Genomic DNA, 24172 nt, shown 5'->3' on the forward strand with positions numbered 1-24172 from the left:
TGAATTCCAAGAGCAAAAAAAAAGAAAGAAAAAGAAGTTAAAATTGCAAGATGTAAAAGTCAGAATTGTGAGATGAAAAGCAATTATCTTTTCTTTTTTTTTTTTTATTCCGTAGTGGAAACAAGCTTCCATACCAAACAGTTGGATGATGATGATGTATTAAATTGTATGGTTTATCCGTCTCCATTAAAGTGACATTATTGTCATAATTATTCCTGTTAGATAAAGTAAAAAGGTTTTCTCCTAAGCTGCTTATTTGGGAAAGCACAGGATTTAACGCAGTGCTCAGAACGGTGGGCATTTCAGCCCATGAGGCCGATCAACCAAACCAGCACATGCAGAATAATGAGCCAGAGCCGCTGCAGAAACCACTATGAATGCAGGAGAATTAGATGCACCATTTTAAATAATAACGGCGAGGTGGGAATATTCTGCAGGTCAATGGCAGCGGTTTGTTGACTCTCTCAGGTCCGGTAAATACAGAGCTCTCACACTCACTAGCCAGGCAACTATACAGCTATTGGCACAGTAAATAAAGTGGGATAGCGAGTTATTTTCCCATCTTACCATTGCTGGAGTTTAGTATCGCGCACAGCGGCTGATTGTCCGTGTAAGTGAACATTCAGAGATGACGTGCCGCTTCGGTGCCTCCGACGGATTCAAGCCGCTGTGGCGGTTCCAGCATGACAATACCCCTGTGCTTGAAGCGAGGTGCATACTGAAATGCTTTACTGAGTCTGTGGAAAAATTCAACTGACCTTCACAAAGGCCAGACCTGATCCCTCAGCTTTTTTCGAAAACTTTTTTTTTGAGTCGGGCTCATCTGGAAAGAAACCATCGTGACGTGGTTTAACCTGGATCATTTCAAGTGTACACTGAGGTTACTTGATGTTAAAGTATTTGTTCTGATCATATTTTCAACCTAGTTTCATAGGGATGCACCGATATTATTATTATTTTAAAATGCTGTAGCCAATATTAAAATGAAATGCGATAAAAATATAAATACACGCTAGAAATGCAAGTAATAGTTTGAAATGCTACAAGTGAATTTGGGCATCACAACAGTATAATGTACAGCATAAAAGATAACATTTGCCAAAGATTACATTTAACAGTGTTATAAAATGTAATATAAAATAGTGTTTAAAGATTCATTATAAGACGGTGTTAAATGACAGCACTTGCATTTCTTGTTTTATTTGTTACTTTTTTTTTTTTAATTCTGATTATGAGTCCACGTTCTTTTAATGTTATTTAAAACTGTTGAAGTATTAAGATTTTGAATTAGATTTTATATTTATATTTTAATATTTCATTTTTAATAGTGTAATTTTGGTATTTTCTGTGCTTTTGTCATTTTTATTAGTTTTATTTTATATATATTTCCATTTAGCTTTATTTTTATTTATATAAAGCTTTATTTTAGCTTTATATTCCATTTTGCATTTTTTATTTCGGTTTCAATTGAGTAATTTAGTATTTTAACTTTTTCATCTAATATCTATATATTTTTTTCAGCTTGATTTCAGCTACAGATTTATAGTTGTAGTTAACAATAAAAACAATGCCGATGGTTTACAACTTTAATTTTGGCTATAACAACAACAACAACAACAACATTTTTTAACTGATGCGTCCGTGTGATAATAAAAAAATATATTCTAATTTAATGTAAATTTAATTGAGGTAATTATGATTTTACCTCCTATTAGTCCTGACTAGATGTAAAATAAACTAAAAGTAAAATAAAATAAAAAGCATATGCAATTAAATGTTGGCTAAAATGTATACAATATATAAAATGTATATTTAAAATATATAAATAAATAATATATATGGTATATCAAATGGAATGTTACCGATAAATAAAATAATCTGTAATATTGTCTTATAATCGATATGGTACTTATATATTATGCATCTCAAAATTTTTGTGACTGCTCTATCCTTAGCATGTTTCTTCATGTTGTCTGTTTTTGCTTTTCTCTTGTGTGTTGGCAGCTGAACGTTGTGTTGAGCGTTGGCCACAGTTGCTTCTGGGGAATGGATGGCCGGTCCCTGACAGCTCTCAGAGGCCGTGTTATTTATAGGAGTGAGCACAGGTGATATCCGGCCGAATAACAGCCTTGAGATCAGGCAGATGTTCACAGCTTAGCAAAGCAACACAGGCTGGTATCGCTTGAATTTAGAGCAATTCTTTTCTGAATCTGGGCACGAGAGGTATGGCTCGTGGTTTTGTGAGATCTGGCCGTTCTGATGATGTACAACAATGGAAAAAGTCTGACAGACCTTGAACCCTTCATGTGGAGAGATGTAGGTGTGAGGTTAAGGGGAACGCTTTGATGGAGGATTGACGGTAATGGGCACCCAGACCATTAGCAAGAATACAGACCGTTGACGGGGTCTTGAATTTATGGCACTTTATAGATTATCTGTAACGCCAGTGGGCCACATGATACATCAGTTCCATATAGAAGACTTTGACCTCTCAGTTTCATTTCCACTTTTGTCACCTCTGTGCTAAGAGCATCATTGCTTTTTCCCTCCTCTGAGGATGCTATCTGTTTACCCCTTTGAGGACCTCTCTTTAGTCTCCCAGTTGCCACTAAATGACAGTGCTGGCAGCAGTTATCCGAAGCCATTATGTGTCATTAGAGAGTTGAGAAAATTGTGACCATCAGTGACTTCCCGTCGAGTTATTACAGTACAGTCATGAAGACCAGAGCGGGTAGGATATCTGTATTCAATCTGTGATATCTTAAACTTAAACGTCTTCTGTAGTAGCAAAACTATAGATTCTCAATATTGGCTAGTCATTGGGTTGCCTTAAAGGCTAGTTAACTAATGGCGCTTTTCCACTGCATGGTACGGCACGGTACGGTTCACTTTTGGGGGGTTTTCCACTGGGGACAGTACAACAGAACCGTTAGATTTAAATCAGCACAGCCAGCGAAGGATCGAACGCAACTGTTTTGAACGAGCACACCTTTTTTTAACAACCAAAAAGTGGCTGTTCCCCCTGTTGAGGAAGTACAGACGTTGCTCTCGTTGATAGCAGAGGAGCGGATCCAGTGAGAGCTTGAAGGGGCGACGCGGAATGAAAAAGTTTTTCAAGAGTCGCAGCAGTAGAGGCGGCACAACTATAACGACATGTGATTTAATCCCGCCCACACTAAAGCGATACTAAACTGCAGTGGAAACGCAAACCGAGCCGAACCGAGCCGTGCCGTGCCGTACTGAGCCGTGCCGAGCCGAGTCGTACCACGCAGTGGAAAAGCGCCATAATTGGTCTTGAGGAAGTGGGGAATGCTTAAAGGGATAGTTCACCCAAAAATGAAAATGCTGTCATTAATTACTCACCCTCATGTCATTTCAAACCCGTAAGACCTTTGTTCATCTTCAGAACACAAATTAAGATATTTTTGATGAAATCAGAGAGCTTTCTGACCCTGCATAGACAACAACACAACTACCACATTAAAGGCCTACAAAGGTAGTAAGGACTTTGTTAAAATAGTTCATGTGACATCTGTTAAATTTTTTTTGATGAAGATGAAGACTGACACAAAAGAGAAGAAATTGTTGAATAATGTCATTATTTTTGTTTTCTTTGTGCACAAGAAGTATTCTCATAGCGTCATAAAATTACGATTGAACCATTGATGTCACACTGACTATTTTATCGATGTCCTTACTAGGCCTGGGCGATAAAACGGTATCGATATTTATCGATGGTACACCTTCTTCGATAACGATATAACAAATGTTCAATATAGTGCATGATATAGGCACGTGCTATGAGTGATGCAGACAGCACACACAAACACGAACATGAGTGCTGTGCCTGTCTGTGATGAGGAGATTGTGAATAAAAAAATGTATATTAGTCGAAATTAAAATAAACATTTGCATTTGAATGCAAAAATAGTACAATCGAATGTTAGGTGTGCATCAGGGAGCGTCATCAGTGGAGCACGAGATGTGGTGATGATGATGTAAGTGACGTTGTAGTTTAATGTTTTGTTAGTCTACCCCACGAGACGCGCCGCTGCTGCGTTATTCATTCAAAATTTTAGAGAAATATAGTAGCTCAATGCGTAGAAGATCTTGATTAGGTTAAAACCGAAACCAAGCCATTCACACAGAACGCATATTCAGCGGATTTTGATGGAAATATGACTGCTGCACTCGCATCACACAAGAGCTGTATAGAAAGCCATGCAAAGTTAAAACAGTTTAAACTTTTAGAAAACACGTCACGAATTTGTGGAGGTTTATTCCTTTTCACTGCGTCTCATGTTTTTAAAGGCAATCTGTGTAATGGGCGATTCGGCTCTTTGTATTAAGCAATGCATAAATACGTGATGCTGTTTTGTTCATAATTGTTTATGCAATTTACAAAATTATGTTTGATTGATATGAGTTAATTTAGACACAATGCACATTTTATTTTTATAGACAGTTATTTCCTTGCGTTGACAATTTAATGTGCTGCATTATTGCGCCCTCCTGTGGCCTCGGGAAACAAGTCAAAAGTTTAACCCGTTTAATCCGCATATAAAACATTAGAAATGAGATATTTGTTTAATTTTAATTTTGTGTTTCACTGTTAAAACAAACAAAAAAATGTGTTGTCTCAAAAAATTGAGTTAATTTAAAAATACAGTGGTTAAATAAAAAAAAATGTCTATTGCTCTTTGTTTTAAAAAAGGTTATAAAAAATGTCAATAATTATCGATACCGAACAGTATGAAACATTATATCGTTGATACATTTTTTAGCTATATCGCCCAGCCCTAGTCCTTACTACCTTTCTGGATCTTGTAAGTGACAGTTGCATTGCTGTCTATACAGGGTTAGAGAGCTCTCGGAATTCATCAAAAATATCTTAATTTGTGTTCTGAAGATGAAAGAAGGTCTTACGGGTTTGGAATGACATGAGGGTGAGTAATTAATGACAGAATTTTCATTTTAGGGTGAACTATCCCTTTAAGCAAATTAGCATGAACCCAGTTTAACAGCTAGATGGAGCACAACAGGACAAAGACTATTGTGCTCTAATTGTTTTGAACTTGACACGTCGTTCAGTCTACTGTTTGTAATGCCTGATCAAACAACATCGTTCATGTAAAACATAGTAGCTTAGAATAACGTCAAAATGTGGTCACACTTACCGTGTACGTAGCAAATTTTTATTGTTATTTCTTTTTTACTCAACACGATTAGGAATTTTATATGAGGGCGAAAGATTCCCCAACCAGATTTCATAAAAATTTGCCACGTTGACCAACTCAAAATTGAAAATGTGAGCTGTACTTTAGGGCTGCACGATTAATCAAATGTGATTGTTATGCGTATCTTGTCAGTAAAGCCGGTTCTGTGATTAGTAGTGAATCTCCATCACCTTCTTTCAGATGCAGCAGCATTTACTACACAGAGCCGTAGTTCACTGACAAGCTGAGATTCTGCCTAATCGCGATTTATCGCCTTTGCGATTTAATTTCGATTAATCGTGCAGCCCTACTGTACTTTATACATAGCTACACTATTAACAATAAACAATGGACCTATTTTTGGTTATGAAATTTTGTTAACGTGACCACACCTTTAGTCGATTATTCTGATTGCGTAATCTGTTGGCCTATTGCAAAGGTTCAGTTTAGCACATTGTAGACCAGATTGCTTTGACTGCCACATGCTAAACACATTAGCTTAGCTTGTATTTTTACACAGGGTAATACTGTAGACTAAGCTAACAGGCTAATCCACTAATTGTATGCTAAAACAGTACGTTAAATTATTAGTTTGCAAAATCTAATCTAATTAAAATACACAAAGACAAATTGATTTAAAATTGATTTTAAACCATTGTACTGTGAAAGAGAACTCAGTTCGGCACTTCGAACACAGAATTCAGCCCTCTTTCACATCTCCTTGCATTTGAATGGACGAATATACTCAAATTATGTCAAAATAGCCATCTCAGCAAGTATTCCCATAAACACAGTCAGTTACGTCTTACATGAAGTGAACGTGAACAGAAAGCATTCGGATATGTAACAGTATATTGGATCCGTGCATTAGGTCTTAAAGTGACATCAGCTATACCTGCTGCTGTCTGTGTCAGTTACCTTAATCAAACAACAAAACATAAACAACTTTAACAAAGATTAATCTATATTTAATTGATACAATAAACACTTAAAAGTAGACATTTGTTCCAGAAAAATGATCTGATCCGTGACTGAAACACCATAATATGATCCGAACTGTGAGTTTTGTGATACATAGCACCGCTAGCCAATAGAGTGCAACAGTCGGTGTAAAAATGTGTTCAACAGCAGAATTCCAGGTGAAGACTGCATCACCCATGATTCTGTAAAGAAATATCCACCAATCAGAGAACAGAAGCTAGCAAATCACTCCAAATTAACTCTTTAGTGCCCTCCCCACTTTCATGAAGTAATGCGAGTGACGTAATGGAGTCAATAGTTTAATCAATCAATAGTTGTTGTTTTTTTTCTCAGTATTTTTCTCCATCGTTTTTAATTTGATGATGTTATTAACATTGCTTCATGGGATTGTAGTCCTTTTCCTCACTAAAGCCATTGAATACAGTTCTGTACCTTTGTCTTTTTGTCTGATTTTAAAATAAATGTTTTGCTTCATGTAATATAGTAGTTCTCCTCATAGCTGGTTGGTTTGGTTCATGGCTTATAACACTTTAATGAAGACTTTTTTAAAATCCCTATGGGAAAAATGAATGGGGAAAACACATCCGGAACCAAAGTTGCTGAAAAAATGCACTATGGAAATGCTTTGGGCTCTCAGGTGACTTGGGACATCACCACATCAGCTTGTTGGTTGTTGTTGGATTAGCCGACCATTTTGGCTCATTCCACATCAGCGGTGTAGCATACGGTCTGGACCGACTCGAGAGAGCAATCCTGCATTAGATGCCCACAGATGCATGATTGTGGCACACGTCACGTCTCTGATGCCCAATCCCAGAGGCATTATGGGTGACAAATGGTGCCATTGCTTGTCATTCTGAGCGGTGACTGATTGTTTGTCTATGTCACGCACAAACCTGCTTTTGTGGGACGTGATTCCTCCGTGGGTTGCTGTTGTGCTTGAGACAGGAGGAGAGTTTGGAGTGAAGCAGGTCTGTCTGGTATTAAGAGGATTTAGATCAATGGGCCTCCACCAGACTGACTGAGAAAAGTGAAGGTCATGTTTTTTAGACATACTCGTGGGATATGAGGTTTGCTCTAAGAAATACAATAGGCTCCTGGGAAAAATATTACTCTGGTTATTCTTTGTGCTGGAACAGAGCCATCTTTTCTGGCTGTATAAAGTTTGTACGGTGTGATTTTCTGACCGGTGAGTGATTCTCACAGTTGTTTTATAGTATGTGAACCCTACCAGAAGATTCCCAAACACAACTCTCATGGGGCATTCACGGCATTTGCGGTGACAAAGCGACCATAAGCCATTTGTTTTTAGTGAGATTCTGAGATCTGGTTAGCATTTAGCATTAGCCACTGATAGATGCTGTAACTGCACCTTTAAGCATGAAATATCATTATCCATTTATATAATTGATCAAATTAATTTTTATATTTTTAATAATTATAAAAACACATTAACTTTCAAACAACAAATGAATAATTCCACCTAGATTAGACATGGAGATCTGGGGTGTGTTTCCCAAAAGCAACTATGGTCGCAAGTTCTGTTGTTAACAACCATAGTTATCTAACAATGTTTTTGCGAAACACACCCCTGGTTAGCATTAGCTTTTAGCCCCCACAGGCAGATGATGTTACTACACATTTATGGAAGAAACATCGTTCTCCATTTAAATAACATTAAAAATGATAATAATCTAAAAAAGTTCATTTTCCATAAAAATAAAATAAAATGAGAGATCAGGTTAGCATTAGCAGTTAAGCCCTACTAGTAGATGATGTAACTGCACCTTTATTCAAGAAAAAACATTTTCCATTGAAATAAAATAAATAAATAAATAAATAATTAAATTTCTATTCAAAAAATTATAATAGTGTCAGGGGTGAGGATGAAGGGATGAGGCGAGGACTCAATCGCAGGAGGAATTAGGGCGTTTTATTAATAACAAAATAAAACAAAACAAACCGAAACTACCCCGTAGGGGAAACTGACTGACAAGGCAGGACAGGACACAAGGCACACACAACATTCGACGACGAACTCGCACAGGACTGCAAACACAAGGAGAATAAATAGGGAGCAAATGAGGAGAAGAAGAAGAAGAAGTTTTATTTATATAGTGCCTTTCCATAGCTCAAGGTCACTTTACATAGTGCTAAACAAAACATTTGCACACCCATATACACAATACAAACACATAAGGAGGGTAATAAGGGAAACACAGGTGGGGCAAATTAACCAATAATCAGGTAACAAGATGGGAGGGGTTAGACAATTGACATGAGAGCACATGGCACACAGGAAACAAAGACAAAATCCATGTGCTCACACAAAACAAAAGCACAAGCACATGGCCAGCAAAACAATCACAAGCCATGTGCTTGAACAAAACAAGACACGAACACGCAGCTAATGAGAATACTCATAAAGCCGTGTGTTCACACAAGACATGACAACATGAAAGCACGCAGCCAATGAAAAACATAAGCTGCGTGCTACACAGCACAAGATGTAACATGAAAGCACGCAGCTCGACACGAGACACGAGGACAGAAGAGCGTACGGCCCGAGTGAACTCGAGAACGCACGCTCCCACAGCAAAACAGAAAATGGAGCGCGAGTGTCCGAACCCCTACACCAAACCGAAACTGAATCTGAAAAAGACATGAGTGCCGGGATCCGAACACCACGCTCCAACATGAAACAAGGCACGCAGACAAGAGAGCGCATGGCTCGAGCACACTCAAAGCCGCACACTCACAAGAAAACAAGACAAGACGGGAGTGTCATGGCTCCGTCACAAAACCATGAATAAACTAGACCGAAGTGACAGAACCCTGACAAATAGATGATTAAACTAAATTAATAATAATAATAATAATAATAATATACAATTTTTTTTTTTTTTAGAAAAAATAAAATAAATACATTCATTTTCTATAAAAATAAAATGAACATCTCCAACCAGTTAAAGGGGTCATATGATGCTGCTAAAAAGAACATTATTTTGTGTATTTGGTGTAATGAAATGTGTTTATGCGATGGATTTGAGACTTTAGTCTTTGCAACTTTACAGATCTTCTTTATGCAGCAAGAGCTTGTAACACTCCAAAGAGAAAGGAAAAATTGAAATCGCATCATATGACCCCTTTAAGACATTCATTTTCTTAGCATAGGTTGGTATTTATAGCAAAAATCCAACAATGATGCGACAGGCTGATGTCATTGTGCCCCTATAGGCTGTGCAACATTAATCTGAGGAGCGGGTCTCTGTCTCTCCGTCTTCCCAAATACAGGTCATTAGCAGCAGTTCTGGGAAGCAGGAGGGTTTCCATTAATGCATTAATGAGAGCGTTTGATTACTATCATCAATCAATATGAGGCCATGTGACATCATAAAGGACACAGATGAGTGATCGCTTGAGAGATCAATCGATGGAGACATAAAACAGCACCACACACAACAACTAATCCAGTCGATGTATGGCATTTCTCACTATTCATGTTGGAGTAGATTCAAATCTTGAGTATATTGAATGACATAGTTCTGGCTTTTACTTGTTTCATGCAATTAAACTCAAAGTGCAAATTGACACAAGTCAATGAAATCCTGTGAACATTGACCTCTTGTGTATCTTTATTTGCAAAGTGTCTGTTCTGTTGAATACTTTAATTTAATTTAATTGAATTGTATTTAATTTAATTTAATTTAATTTATTTATTTTGTTTTATTAAAAAAAACTAGAAAAGCTCCAACAGCATTTGTTTGCAATTACTCTTGGTTTACCTTTAATTATGTATATGTAAGTGTGGCTTGAGCGTCCAAATAAATAAAGGCCTCTGCATGAACCAGAGGAGGACAAGAACTTGCATGTTCAGAAGGTCGGTCCTGCCTCTCCAAGTCACGCCATAGAGCTCTTTAAGAAATGCATAAGTAGGTTCTTAAATCAGATTCAGAACTGTGGCCTTTCTCTTTTGTGAGAAAGACGTGTTTTGGGATAAACATTACTGAAAGAGCAAATCTGAATCTCTATACGGTCACTGGTATCTTGTATAACCACATAAAATTTCATAAAAACACACAAATGTGAACTTTTGAAGGACCGTTGAGTTGAATTCTAATTCATTATTGAATCAGTCCATTTCATTCACAAAATATTCAGTCTGATTTGCGAACCGGATCACTGAAAAGAATCAGCGAAGTCAATGATTCACTGATCTGGTCTCAATGGTTCTTGAGTTAATCGCTGACTGGAGAGTAGATTGTCATTGAATAGCATTAAATCACACAAAGATATTATATGACTTCACAAGACTTGATTTTGTTAGCAATCATTGCACTTTTATAGCTATGAATCAAGCGCGCAGGAGATATTACATAAGGATTATGTAAACGTTGAAGACAGCTGCCATATTTACCCATGAAGGCGATTGAGTTTAATCAAAACCTCCCCATACAAATCCCTGTGGTTTAAACAAGAATGGCACTCTATGAAAATACAGTATGTTCTGCTTGCTGGTGTTTATTTATAGCCGTGGAATCGCAGGGTTAATCTCTGTGGCCTAGTTTGTGGGCTGGTACCGAGGATAAAAGCTCACAGCACAAATGAGAGACTGACGCACTGAATTCAACAGGGTATGCAATAAAACAGCTGCAAGAATCGAATCAAAGTGCATGTTATTGATGTTTATATCATTCCGTGTGGTTGTATGTATGTGTGGAAACAGAAACTATTTTCAGACTGTTTCTGTACGTCGGCAACTTTAATTTCCCTTAACAGAAATTTAGGGCGGGTGTGACATGTTAAGGAGAGGAATAAATGTGGTCTAAGATCACTATGTGGTCACTGCTTTCAAACCTGCTGTTAAAGTGGTCATATCATTCACTTTTTAATCATTTTATGGTTTTCCTGAACATTATAAGCCCATTTATGCAACTTTTCTTCTGGGACACAAAAGAAGATATGTTCAAAAATGTCTCAGTGTTTGGACATTGCTCTTTCTCATAATAACTTCATATAAATATATACAGATATATAAGTCATGCAGGTGTGGAACAACATGAAGGCTAGTAAATGATGACAGAATGTTCTTCTGCTTGAGCTAACCTTTCGTTATAATTGGCTAACCTAAAAATTATTTCCATTCCAATTCTGACATCCAAAGGCACAATTTTTTTTCTCTTATTCCAATATAGTTAGCACTGCTTCACCCAAGTCTTCAAATGGTGACAAAATTTGTGTAAATGCAAAAGAGAGAAATGTTTCCGATAATATAAATATGTGGTTTTGTCATATAATTTCATTAGGTGGAATTAATTACATATTTAGGGTGTGTTGTTACATTAGGGAAATTTTAGCGAAATGTCAGTGAAAATTTTCGCACGAAAAGATCCATTGTCTATTGTCAGTAGAACAGCGATATATATGAATATTTTCAAATCTTCACATTTTCAGATGTTTCAAAACTTTCCTGAATTTCGTCGAAGTAACGGTAAATGTGACCACACCTTTAAAGTCTTCTTTAACTATGATGTTCATTACACAAACAAATGACTCTCATGAACTGGTTCTTTCGAATGAATCAGTCAAAAGAATTCATGAAGCGGTAAATAAATAAATAGTATTTTAAAAATCATTCAGATATTTGAGAAAAATATCATTGGTCATTGTTTAGCATATTGAGGTTGAAGCATAATGTTTCTTAAATTGAAATTGAATTAATTAATTTGTTTGTTTGTTCGTCCGGTCTATCGTTCGTTCATTCATGGCAGAGTTATAAATTATTCTTACAAAAAAGTGTGACATTTATATGACTACGTGTAACATTTATAATAAAAATAATAATAATAATAATAATAATGCATTTTTATTGCACTTTTCTCATCCTAAAAAGCACTAGATAAAAAAATAAAAATATGCTTGCATTTACATTTATGTAATATTATTATACATAAATTCATTTACGCAATATATTTATGATATTGCATTTATGCTTAAACATTTTATGAGATATTTTTGATACATTTATGAGATATATTTCTTAATATATAAAATGTATTTATATATATATATATATATATATATATATATATATATACTCGCATTTGCAAAGTGGAACTAAACATAAAACCCAAAAAGACCCTTTCTTTTTTTTTATATTATTGTTGTTGTTTATTTTTTATTTATTTATTTTTTTGTTTTTTTTTGGAGCTGTCTGTTGTCACAACCTTGAAGATAGAAGATGAGCTACTTTTGCAGCTTTGTTTAGATTTTGAATGTTGGCATATATCTACAAATGCCTTTTTTTAAATCGTTTTTGCATGATATGACTCCTGTAGGAAAGGCCTTGAAATTGCATCATCAACCACTTCACACTTTCTCAGCAAGACGCCAATCATTCCTCCTGAACCCGAGGTCAGTTCCCGAAACGACTGTTAGATAAACTACAGAACTGATGGGCTGACCGAGTTCACCTCAGCTGTGATGGTCAGGAACATTTTCTCCTTTTTCATGAAGTTTCATGACGTTTCTCCACTTCATGAAAGCGAATAAATTTCCCTCCAGTACTTCAACCGCAAGGTGCCTTTATTCCTTTAGTCTCTGTGGTGTGTGCAAATGCGCTGTGTAACAGAATTGTGCTTCTGATCTTCTCGTATTGATCGCATTTAGAGAATTCGCCAAGGGAGAGAAAAGGAATGAATTTCGCGCCAACAGCAAGGAATAAACAATAACTCCCAGTTCTCTTCTGTCTGCTCCAGTCTAATGTTTTCTGACAGACACCAAATACCGGGAATAAAATATGCTGGGTTGAAAGTGTAGCTGGCTGTCTAATGTGAATATGTCGGTTCTATTTGTCGGGCTTAAAGAGCTTTAACTGACATCGGTGAGAGCTGGCGTTCTCGGTATTGCACGCGCATCCGTGTTTTAGCGTGCTAACTGGTGCTAATGGTTTGTGATGCGGCCCATCAGAAGTATCAGAAGCGAGCGCCGTGAGCACGTTCTGAAACGATTCGATTTTTCTACTGGGCTGGAAAATGTTCTGGTTTTCCTGCCTTTCGCTGCAGGCTGTAACACCTCTGATGTTCTGCGCCGTGTTGTTGTGGTTTTTGGGGAGCCTGTGGACGCTGTGTGGAACAATGTGCCAGAACACCAGTCATCTAAACTGCTGTCGTGTTTTATTAATGCTCAACTCCCCGTGGATCAGATTGTGGCGGGTCGGTCCAGACCACAGTCTTTAACTTCCATAGAAACACACATAAATACTTTGGATCACTGTGGTGGACAGTAGGGTAACACACTGAGGTCACACACACACACATTCACTTGCTGTCTCTCTCTCTCTCTCACTCACACATATACACACACACACACACACACACACACACACACCCACAAGATTTCTTACATTTTTGGCTTTTGAGTTTGTTTGTCAATTCTTTATATGTAATTGGGAAGTCAAGTGGATTTTGATTATTTTTAATTGTGTTTTCATAAATTTGTAGATTTTGTTTGATCAGATTATGTTTTGAGTTGTTTTGGTGGGATTTCTTTATATAAGTTTTCTAAATGTTTTGTCCAAATTTCTCCATCTTGTATTGGTAGGTCTTGTGGTTTTGTTGTTTGAATAAAATTAAATATACAGTTTTTGTTAATGTTTTATACAAGATAGAGCTCACCTCTCTGTTTAGCAATTGAAGATCAACAATTAAGTAATGTCTTTCAGTTGTAGTTCCTTAAAAGATGAGGGAAAACTGCAGATAGCTGATAGAGTGGTGATCCAGTAGCCAGGTGCTAATCCAGAGGTTCCAGTCTTCTTTTTTGCATTAAAATGTATTTTCTGGAAGAAAAATCTGTCTTTACCTGAATCCAAGTTGTTCCTCTGTTGTTTTTACTTGTTTGCTGTCATTATCTCACTCTCTGTCTTACTTTTTGGCTTAATCTTTTATAATTTTTCAGGAGCTCATTTTCAGAGTCTCTTCTTCTCTATGTATGTGTATCTATCTATCTATCTATCTATCTATCTATCTATCTATCACCTGACAATATCTATCTATCTATCTATCTATCTATCTATCTATCTATCTATCTATCAAACTATCTATCTATCTATCTATCTATCTATCTATCTATCTATCTATCTATCTATCTATCTATCTATCTATCACCTGACAATATCTATCTATCTATCTGTCTATCTATCTATCTATATATCTATATCTATCTGTCTGTCTGTCTGTCTGTCTGTCTGTCTGATTCAAGTAACATTTTCTTTATTAACCATCTGGTTAAAGAAAGTTTTATTCCAAGTGCAGCACACATTAACATGGTGTAAAAGTAAAACAAATAAAATTGTTAAATATATTTGCTGAAAATATGTATGAAATATGAAGGCACATATTGTACAAACTTGTCTTAAACATATCCTATAATATATTTTCAGAATGGTAAAAATGAGCCTCTAAATGTCAAGGCTATTCAAATTCAAAATGACTAAAATTATAACACCAATAGACTTGTTATTAACATTAAATATCGTGTTTAAAAATAAATTAAATTAAATTAAAAAACAGCAGCTTTCAGCCTGTAAGCATCATGCAAACATGAAATATCAGACATACAGTAGTGGTTCTTTACAGGTTTTTCATTCCATTGCGCTAATTTTCCATTGTTTTTCTGTAAATGTTTGACATTTGCGTTGGAGTCTTGCATCTTACGCAGCGTCTCATGTTTGAAACGGCATTCTAAAAATATGGCGCTCAAGTTAACTGACGTCTCATAACCTTGTGTTTTTTCCCCATTCCACTGCCATCATTGTCAACGAAAAAATGCATTCTGTTCTGGTACGATACGGTCCTTCATAGAGCGCGCTCTCATCGTGAGTAATTTATCACGTGTGCCGTCATGCGGTCAGAGCTTTCTTTTCTCTTAACTCTTCTCGTTAGCATAATGTCAGCGTGTTTAATTTTAACATTTGGTAATATTTTTATTTTAAAACTCTTCAATTAAAAAAACTAATTGTGGCAAAACATTAAATTCATTTTTTTATTCCAATTTTTATACACTTCAGCAGTGTGTCAGAAAGTAATGTTCAGGTCTTCCATGTTTCTTCTTCCCAGTTTAAAGGTCAAGCGAATCTCCACGTCTTTGAGGACTGGTGTGGCTCCTCAGTCGCTCAGCTCAGGAAGAACCTGCATTTTCCTCTCTACCCCCATGTGAGTATCAACAGAAACACAATCACCTTCTGCTCCAAAATCTGAGACTACTTCTATTTAGCATTTTTAGTGGCATATCATATTATTAGCATAACAATGTGAGAACGCATTAGTATTTGGTTTGCTGACAGCAGCACTCAAGTTGACATGGACAAAACCTCATGATCACGTTCTCCAGAAATGATCTGAAGAACATCTCGTGCTTTAATGGAAGAAATCCCAAACGTCCAGGTTTACATAAAGGTCTCAGACGTTTGGTCAGTTGGATGTGTCTGTTTGTTATTTTCTTGAGAGTGTGCGCATGTCTGTGCTTCTCTGTGTCTTTCATAATTCAAAACTCCCACAGACTAGATCTCACATTCATGTATTCTCGGGTGATGTAGAGATGAAATTGGTTTATCTATTGTCCTGGAGCGGCTATAACTCAGACTCCCGTCTCGAGAGACGTGTGTGCTCTGCTCACATAAACATCAGGAGTTTGTAGGGAAAAATTGTGGAAGATGATGCCCTGCTTATATACTGAAAATTGTGCGTAATTATGTTTTCGGACATAATTAATAGCAAAACTGGTGTGGATTTACTGATGTGTAGTGCTTTGAGATATTAAAAATGAATCTTTAATTCAAATCTTGAAACAGTTTGGACTCTTTTTGATTGGCCCCGTGGCCGGTTTTTACTGCAGGAAGCTTTAAAGAGGACAATTTGTTTTTAGATGAGCGAGTTAATTATTAATATCAACACATGAATTATTGAATATCTGTTTAGCTTGTATGATTTATGAGATGGAGGATACTGTTATGATGGAGTTGAGCTAAATGGAAAGACAAATAGTGAAATCTGGAATTATAATTATGACAATCTTGTATAAAAAATGTATAAAATACAGATGTGATGCATAGAGTTATTGGTACGGTAAACTTTAGTAGGGATATTTGAGCGTGTTGTTTTGGTTTGATGGCAGCTGTCGTGCTGATATGAGAAAAACATAACTGAGTTTTAGAGTAATGTGACAGCGCTGTGTTTGGTTAGATAGGCATTTTAAAACACAAGCCCACGTCTTTCACAACAGTGGCCGTAAATTTGCATGGGGAGCCCAGTGAAGCGTAACTGAAATGGTGGAAAGTAAATATTAGCAGAAAGCCGAGTAAACAAGCAGCTATGTGATCGTTGGGAGGAATGTGCTCTTTAGAAGAACTTGTCAGTGTGTTACACTTAGTTGGAAAATCTGAAATGGATGACGAAATGAGAAATTAATTTGTGTATTGTAAAATAAATATAAGTAAAATATATGAGTTTATTGTTGGCTTAAAAATGATAAGATTATATATTATAGTTTTGATAATGAATTATGAATTATTTGGATTTATTATTATCATTATTATTGTTGTTAATGCATTACATTTATTTTGGAGTCACCACAAAAGTTATTTATTTATCGCCATGGAAATAATTTATTATTATTAAGTTATAATAATAATTTATTATATATTTACTATTATTATTATTATTATTATTATTATTGTTATTTCATTACTTTTTATTTTGGTGTCACCATGGAAATCATTTATTATTATTATTATTATTATTATTATTATTATTATTATTATTTGGTGTGACCATGAAAATATTTTATTTATGTATTTATTTATTTTATTTATAACTACCTTTAAAGGACCATGAAAATATTTTATTTATGTATTTATTTATTCATTCAATTATTAATTAATTTGCCATATTTGCCATTGAGCTGTGCTCACTTTGTCTTTTTTCATTATGTAAAGTTTACTTTGTAAAGTGTTTAAATGGTCTTGCCCCTATGCCCTTATGTAATTTTTTTGAGAGATTGTAGGGGAGCAGTAGATCCACTAGAGCGGCTTCTAGTGGAAACTGTAAAGTTATACATTGCAAAACATAATTTGCTCAGACTGTTCTCTCAGTGAAAGGTGTAAACTTGTAGTCTTGTTTAGTGTACTTATATTATAAATTTGTGTACTACTGTCAGACTTGTGTTCCCGTTGTGTTGTGTTTTCCTCCCCCAAGTTCTCCCTCGTGTTTCCTTATGCCCATATTCGGTTCTTCCTGTTTCCTGTTCCCATTATATTTCATTAGGTGTTTCTCGTCATGTCTTGTGTATTAAAAGTGTTTCCGGCTCGTTGTTCTCGGTCTGGTATTGTTTATGTCAACCTCCTCTGCTATGTGTGTTTTCCTGGTTTCCTTGATGTTATTAAAGTCTCCTTGTTGATGTAGTCCACGTCTCCTCGTTCCTCGCTCCGTGCTCCCTCACAGTAGCGATCGTGACAGAATACCGGACCAAAACAGAAACAGTAAGCGGCGCCCCTTCTCAAGCCCGCCGGCCGCTAAGAAGTCAAGCCCGATGGCCGCGGCTCCCGCAAGCCTGCCGGCCGCCGCTGACCCAAGCCCGCTGGCCGCCCTATTCACCCGTAACCAAAAGAGGTGGATGAGGAGAAAAGAATTGCTCACGGCCCTTTTCCTTGCCCAAGAGCGCCCCCCAGAGCTCGCTCCAGTCGGCTCCAGCCCCTGAGTTCGCTCCAGTATCAGCTTTATCCCCTGACCAGAGTCGAGAGATGGCTCTAGCCCCAGACCAGCGTCAAGATAGGGCTGCAGTACCCTCGTTTAGCCCACGGAGGGCTCCTGTTCTTGAGTTTAGCCCACGGAGGGCTCCATTCCCCGAGTCTAGCCCAGAGAGGGTCCCAGTGCCCAAGTTTAGCCCAGTGAGGGCTCCTGTCCCCGAGTTTAGCCCAGTGAGGACTCCTGTCCCCGAGTTTAGCCCAGAGAGGGCCCCAGTCTCCGAGTTTAGCCCAGAGAGGACCCCAGTCTCCGAGTTTGGCCCAGAGAGGGTTCCAGTCCTCGAGTTTAGCCCAAGGAGGGCTCCAGTTCCCATGTCCAGCCCAAGGATGGCTCCAGTCCCCACGTCCAGCCCAAGGAGGGCTCCAGTCCCCACGTCAAGCCCAGGGAGGACCACAGTTCCCGAGTTAGGCCTACGGAGGGCCTCTAAAGACTACATTCTCCCCAAGGATTTTTTTTGGGAGGGGGGTAGTAGGGTTCCCTCCGTGGAGGCCGGGCCCAGTGCCGAGGCCAGGCTCCTCAAGCTCCCTGTTCCGCCATGGCCTCCTGAACTGTCTGCTCCGCCATGGCTTCCTAGTCTGCCTGTTCAGCCATGACTTCTTGTCTGCCTGCTCCGCCATGGCTTCCTAGTCTCTCTGCTCCACCATGGCCCCCGAGCTGCCTGCTCCACCATGTTCTCGTCATGTCTTGTGTATTTAAAGTGTTTCTGGTTCATTGTTCTCGGTCCGGTATTGTTTATGTCAACCTCCTCTGCTACGTGTTTTTTCCTGGTTTCCTTGATGTTATTAAAGTCTCCTTGTTGATGTGCTCCACATCTCCTCGTTCTTCGCTCCGCGCTCCCTCACAGTAGCGATCGTGACAACTACTTGTTGTTTTTTGTAACTGTAATTTATAAAAGCCCTCCTAGGGACAAGTGTTGCAAATTAGCTTCGGCTGCATGCACTATGGTACATGCATGGGATGACTGTTATTTCAGTTTCATCTATGTTTATTGTATCTGTCCCTAACAATTAAAACATTAAATAAAATAAAATAATTACAATATTTTTAAATGTATTTATTTATTTATTTTTTCATTACTTTTATTTTGTTATGACATGACCATGGCACAATTCTGATGTCATTTAACTCACCCATTTTTAGGTGAAGTATTCCTTTGACAAACTTTTGGCAAACTGCAGTTTTTGTTGATTATTATAGGGTTTTGGAAGGTGTGTCTGCAAACCTCCAGCGTTCTCTCCTCATGTGGGTGGTTGAATTTAATTTAAAGCCCCAAAAGGTTGTAATGGGTGGAATTATACAGTTGGCTTTTCCTGATCTGTCTTTGTGAATTCTGTTTAGTTCAGACCACCTACACAGTCCTCCCACCTCCTCAACTTTACTTTGTCATTTATTTATTTCATTTTTGGTTCTTTTTTGGCAGGCCTGTTTTTATAGATCACAGATCAAGATGTCTGACAGAACTCACCCCAAATTAAAAGCACGTACAGCCAATACTGTGAAAATACTTACTCTGTTCCGGAAAGCCTTCTCTCTGTTCCTCCGCTTCTTTATCTCCGTCTGTCTGTCCCTGTGATTGTTGTAAACAGATGACAGATATCTGAGATTCTGGTCTCACACACATTATGTGTGTCTGTTTAGCATTTATGGCAGGGTGAGATTGGACAGACAGAGCAGGAACGGCTTCAGAACTCACAGAGGTGTTTTATTTGAAAAAAAAAAAGAGCCCCATTATGTCTCAGTGATTGATTTTTATAAGATATAAGACTTTTATAAAAAATGTTATGACAATCACATTAAAACTGACTTGCAAACTTTTTATGTCTTCATTATTCATAGTTGCTTTTTTATTATAAAATTGTGAAAATCTAAACATACAGTGGAATAAATAAATGTATTTTTTTAATTAATTTATTTATTTATTGTGTGTGTGTGTGGGTTTGTGTGTGTGTGTGTGTGTGAGAAATTATTTTGTTATTTTTGTTTTACTCATTATAGTTGTCTCTCTGGCATAATCTCCAACGCAACCATATATTTTATGCATATTAATGATTTTTAAACGTTAATTAACATGTTTAATAAGGTGGCAACAGTGTCAGCAAAGAGCTTACGATAAAATATTAAATCTGAAAATATGTGATGTGTGAAGAAAACAAAGTAAATATAATTTCCCAACAAAATATTTTGTGTCACTTCCAACCAAGCTGTGATTTTGTCAAATTATGCTAAATGTGTGTGAAACAACACAAAATATTAGCTTTGAAATTAAAGTAAAAAAGTACTATATTTTAGCACACCTACCGTGTCTGTCTTTGCTCATCCCACTACATACTAATTTCATAATCATGCGTTTTATCTCTCCAGACGAGAACTGCTGTGAAGAAGTTGGCCGTGGCTCCAAAATGGAAGAACTATGGCCTGAGAATATTTGGATACATTCTACCTTACAAAGATGGTAAATGCTTGTTTATATTAACAAGGTGCAAATGGGTGCAAACCCTCACAATCACACACATACATGTTATCCAAGAATAAGAAAGTATATTCTATATGCAGGTGATTTTCAGTTTGCGGTTTCTTCCGATGATAACTCAGAATTCTGGTTGAGTTCAGATGACAGTCCTCTTAACGCCCGTCTGCTGGCCTACGTGGGAAAGGTAAGTGATTTCATATTATCATTATATTAGTTAACGAAAACTAATACAATGAAACATTTACTTTTATAAAATATTTATATTTTATAAATAAATATATATATATATGTAAAATACTTAAATATATTTTGTATATTATGTAGTTTATATTACTTGCCCATGAACCTGTATTCAATTTTATAGGTTTTAAAGAATAAATATCATTCAGCACTCCTTTCATTAGTCACTGAATAACAGATTCCAGAGTCACTGTGGGCAGCGGCGGTTATTTCCTCAAATGGAGGACCTTGCTGTTACTGCAGGGTGGATTTCATTTAGATTTATTCCCCAGAGGACTCAGTACTTAGAAGTGAAGATTTGTATGATGTGAGGGAGCATTGGCTTTATAAAACACAATTAGCGCCTCAGCCAGAAGCCTGTGAGAGTGCACAGGGAATGTGCGGTTTACTGGCGTATCGATTACGTCTGGCTCAGACAGGGCTTGGCGCTCACGCTCGCCAGCCGAGGACTCGATACCCTGTCACAGAGACGTCTGATCGATTGAAACGCCAAGGCTCGGAGGCGTCTCTTCGTCTAAGAAAAGAATCACAGCCTGTCCGGAATTCCGAGCGACTCCTTACGGAAGCAACAGACCTTTTCCAGTCACCTGTAGATGGGGAAATCCATCCAAGCTGGAGAAACAGAGAAACTCATTGTATCTGTTGCCGTAAATATAGATGCTCAAATGTTTTTCGAGATTCGTCTGAAGGTTCATTTAGCGAAGATTCATTTAAATTTTGAGGCAACGAAGTGAAGTGGCAGCAAAAGAGCTGAGAGGGAAGATAGACACGAAGAAGAAAGAGCAATATCTTGCTTCAGTATAATAGAGGTGTGACTCCATTGCTCCCGTATTTTCTCTCTTTACCCCCTTTCCATTTATTCAAGATTCCAGGGTCGTAGATAGACGAAATGAGTTTCTTCAATGTAATTCTGTATTTGAGGAACGTTCACATGGCTCAAAAATAGACAGAAGAGCATAAAGGAGAGAGGAGCAGTGGGGTAACGCCAACAGAAATACCTCAGACTCCTCTGAAAGATTAAAAATACAGCTGCCAGGTTATGCAAGGGATAGTTCACTCAAAAATGAAATTTTGCCATCATTTACACTTTATTGTTCCAATCCTGTATGACTTTCTTTACTTTCAATGGTACAAAAAAAATGTACCATGTCCAAGATGATAAATATCTTACGTTGAAAAAGACGCAGAGGGGCTGTCAGTCTCCAGAAATGACAAAAACGGCTCCAGAAGTGCCACTATCACTATATTCCAAATCTTCTGAGAGTGAACAAAAGCTTTGTGTGAGAAAGAGACTGACCTTTGAATAATTAGTTAAAAATCCACCTCGCTGAGACCGTCACGCCGCAACATACGATAAATGGTACATTTTCCACAAGTTTTGTCCTCTTAACATGGAAAAGATACATTTATTGTGTGTCGCGACTTGTCTTGTTAGGACACGTTTTAGCGAGGGGAAGATTTTTCGAACCAGCCGCCATGGCGATGCACAAAAAGCAACAGTTGACTCTATTTTGGAACATACAAATTGCTTTTCTAGAGTCATATTACATTGTGTCTGGTTAGGAAACATGATAAAACTCTACATCTTTACAAACAATTGAATATAATGCACCATGGCAGGCAGTGTTGGGGAAAGTTACTTTTAAAAGTAATGCATTACAATATTGCATTACTCCATAAAAAGTAACAAATTGTTTTGTGTTAGTAACTAATAGTTTTGCTTTACTTTTTGTTAGCCAAAAGTTATATTTTTGGCAACTGTAAGGGCCCTTTCACACCAAAAGTGAAATGAATAAGCCTCAGGCTGACGGTAGTGCCTCTGCACTTACTCCCAATTTCTCTTAACATGGAAACAGGAGAGGTCTCAGTGAATAATTCGGAAAACAAAGTAACTTAAGTTATTTGTTTGAAAATTTAACTCAGATATTTTTATGTAAATTTAAAAGTAATGCGTTACTTTACTAGTTACTTGAAAAAGTAATCTGATTACGTTACTTGTAATGCATTACACCCAACACTGATGGCAACAACGACAACAACAGCATTGGTTCATCTGTCTTGTGATTGATTGTTGCTTGATGTGCCATATTTCAATATATCCCGGCATTCAGCACAGTTTGAGGTTGTGGCATGAGGGATGTAACGGCTCCGTTCCCTCCCTCAGGGAACGAGGGTTACATACGTTCCCTTTCAGTCAGTCACATTCGATGTTACGTTGACCAACGTTAGGGGTCCCTATGGAAAATGCCACAACCCGAACCGTGTTACGTAATTTGCTCAATCCTCATCCTCCCTGATCCTGCACAGGGTCTGTGCAAGGAGGCTCACTGGGGGGAAGGCATACTTGCGTAAACCCTGGGGTCAGCGCATCTGTGCCGAGGGGAGCCTCGGTCAGGGAACAAAACAGCCAGCAGTGGGAGGACTCTTGGGAAGCGAACAGGTCCACCTGGGCTTCCCCGAATCGACTCCAATTAAGCGGAACCACCTGAGGATGGAGACTCCATTCTCCGGGGAGGGTAAGCTGTCATGAGAGCGCATCCGCTGCACGATTGAGCTCTTCCGGAAACATGAACGGCACGCAGCAATTTGAGCCGAGTCTGACTCCAGAGGAGGAGATGGCGGGCGAGTTGCGACATGCAACGGGAGCGTACACCGCCATGGTGGTTCATATATGCCATTGTCACTGTGTTGTCCGTCCAGACAAGTACATGCTTGCCCTGCAGCAATGGTCAAAACCGGCAAAGAGCAAGCAGCACTGCTAGCAACTCGATGCAATTGATGTGCCACTGCTGTCGAGGTCCTGTCCAGGAGCCCGAAGCTGCATGCCCGTTGCATACGGCACCCCAGCCCGTCTTGGAGGCATCTGTGGTGACAACAACATGCCTCGACACCTGTTCTAAGGGCACCCCTGCCCATAGAAACGCAGGGTCTGACCAAGGACTGAAGAGGCGGCGACAACCTTTGGTAACGCCGACCTGGAGAGTGCCACGGCGCCATGCCCATCTTGGGATCCGGCCGTGCAACCAATGCTGAACCAATATGAACCATTGTCTCATATGTAACAGGCCGAGCAGCGTAATTGCAGCTGCAGCTGCCATATGCCCCAGAAGCCTCTGAAATAGTTTTAGAGAGACCGCTGTCTTGCCCCTGAACAAATTCAGGCAGTTCAGCACTGACTGCGCACGCTTGTTCGTTGACCGAATCCAGCTCCATACCGAGAAAAGAGATGCTCTGCACAGGAAAGAGCTTGCTCTTCTCCCAGTTGACCCGAAGCCCCAGCTGGCTGAGGTGCTGAAACACCAGATCCCTGTGCTTGCACAACAGATCTCGCAAGTGAGCTAATATAAGTCAGTCGTCGAGATAGTTGAGGATCTGGATGCCCTTCTCCCAGAGTGGGGACAGGGCACCCTCTGCCAGTTTCATAAAAACGCAGGGAGACAGGGACAGCGCGAATCAGAAGACTT

The 24172-nt window shown here is 38.2% G+C and overlaps 1 protein-coding gene across 1 annotated transcript in view; it reads left to right on the forward strand.

Annotated features, from left to right (window-relative positions):
• The window catches only part of LOC107675269 (N-acetyl-beta-glucosaminyl-glycoprotein 4-beta-N-acetylgalactosaminyltransferase 1-like), a 197019-nt gene that overhangs the window by 108783 nt on the left and 64064 nt on the right, over positions 1-24172 (forward strand). Inside the window, exons 4-6 of the mRNA XM_016469560.1 lie at positions 15314-15409; positions 20360-20450; positions 20552-20652. Of these exons, the coding sequence (XP_016325046.1) occupies positions 15314-15409; positions 20360-20450; positions 20552-20652 (288 nt within the window). The remainder of the gene's footprint in view (positions 1-15313; positions 15410-20359; positions 20451-20551; positions 20653-24172) is intronic.

Source organism: Sinocyclocheilus anshuiensis, unplaced genomic scaffold, assembly GCF_001515605.1.
Source record: "Sinocyclocheilus anshuiensis isolate Anshui unplaced genomic scaffold, SAMN03320099.WGS_v1.1 scaffold532, whole genome shotgun sequence".
NCBI classification, from domain to species: Eukaryota; Metazoa; Chordata; class Actinopteri; order Cypriniformes; family Cyprinidae; genus Sinocyclocheilus; species Sinocyclocheilus anshuiensis.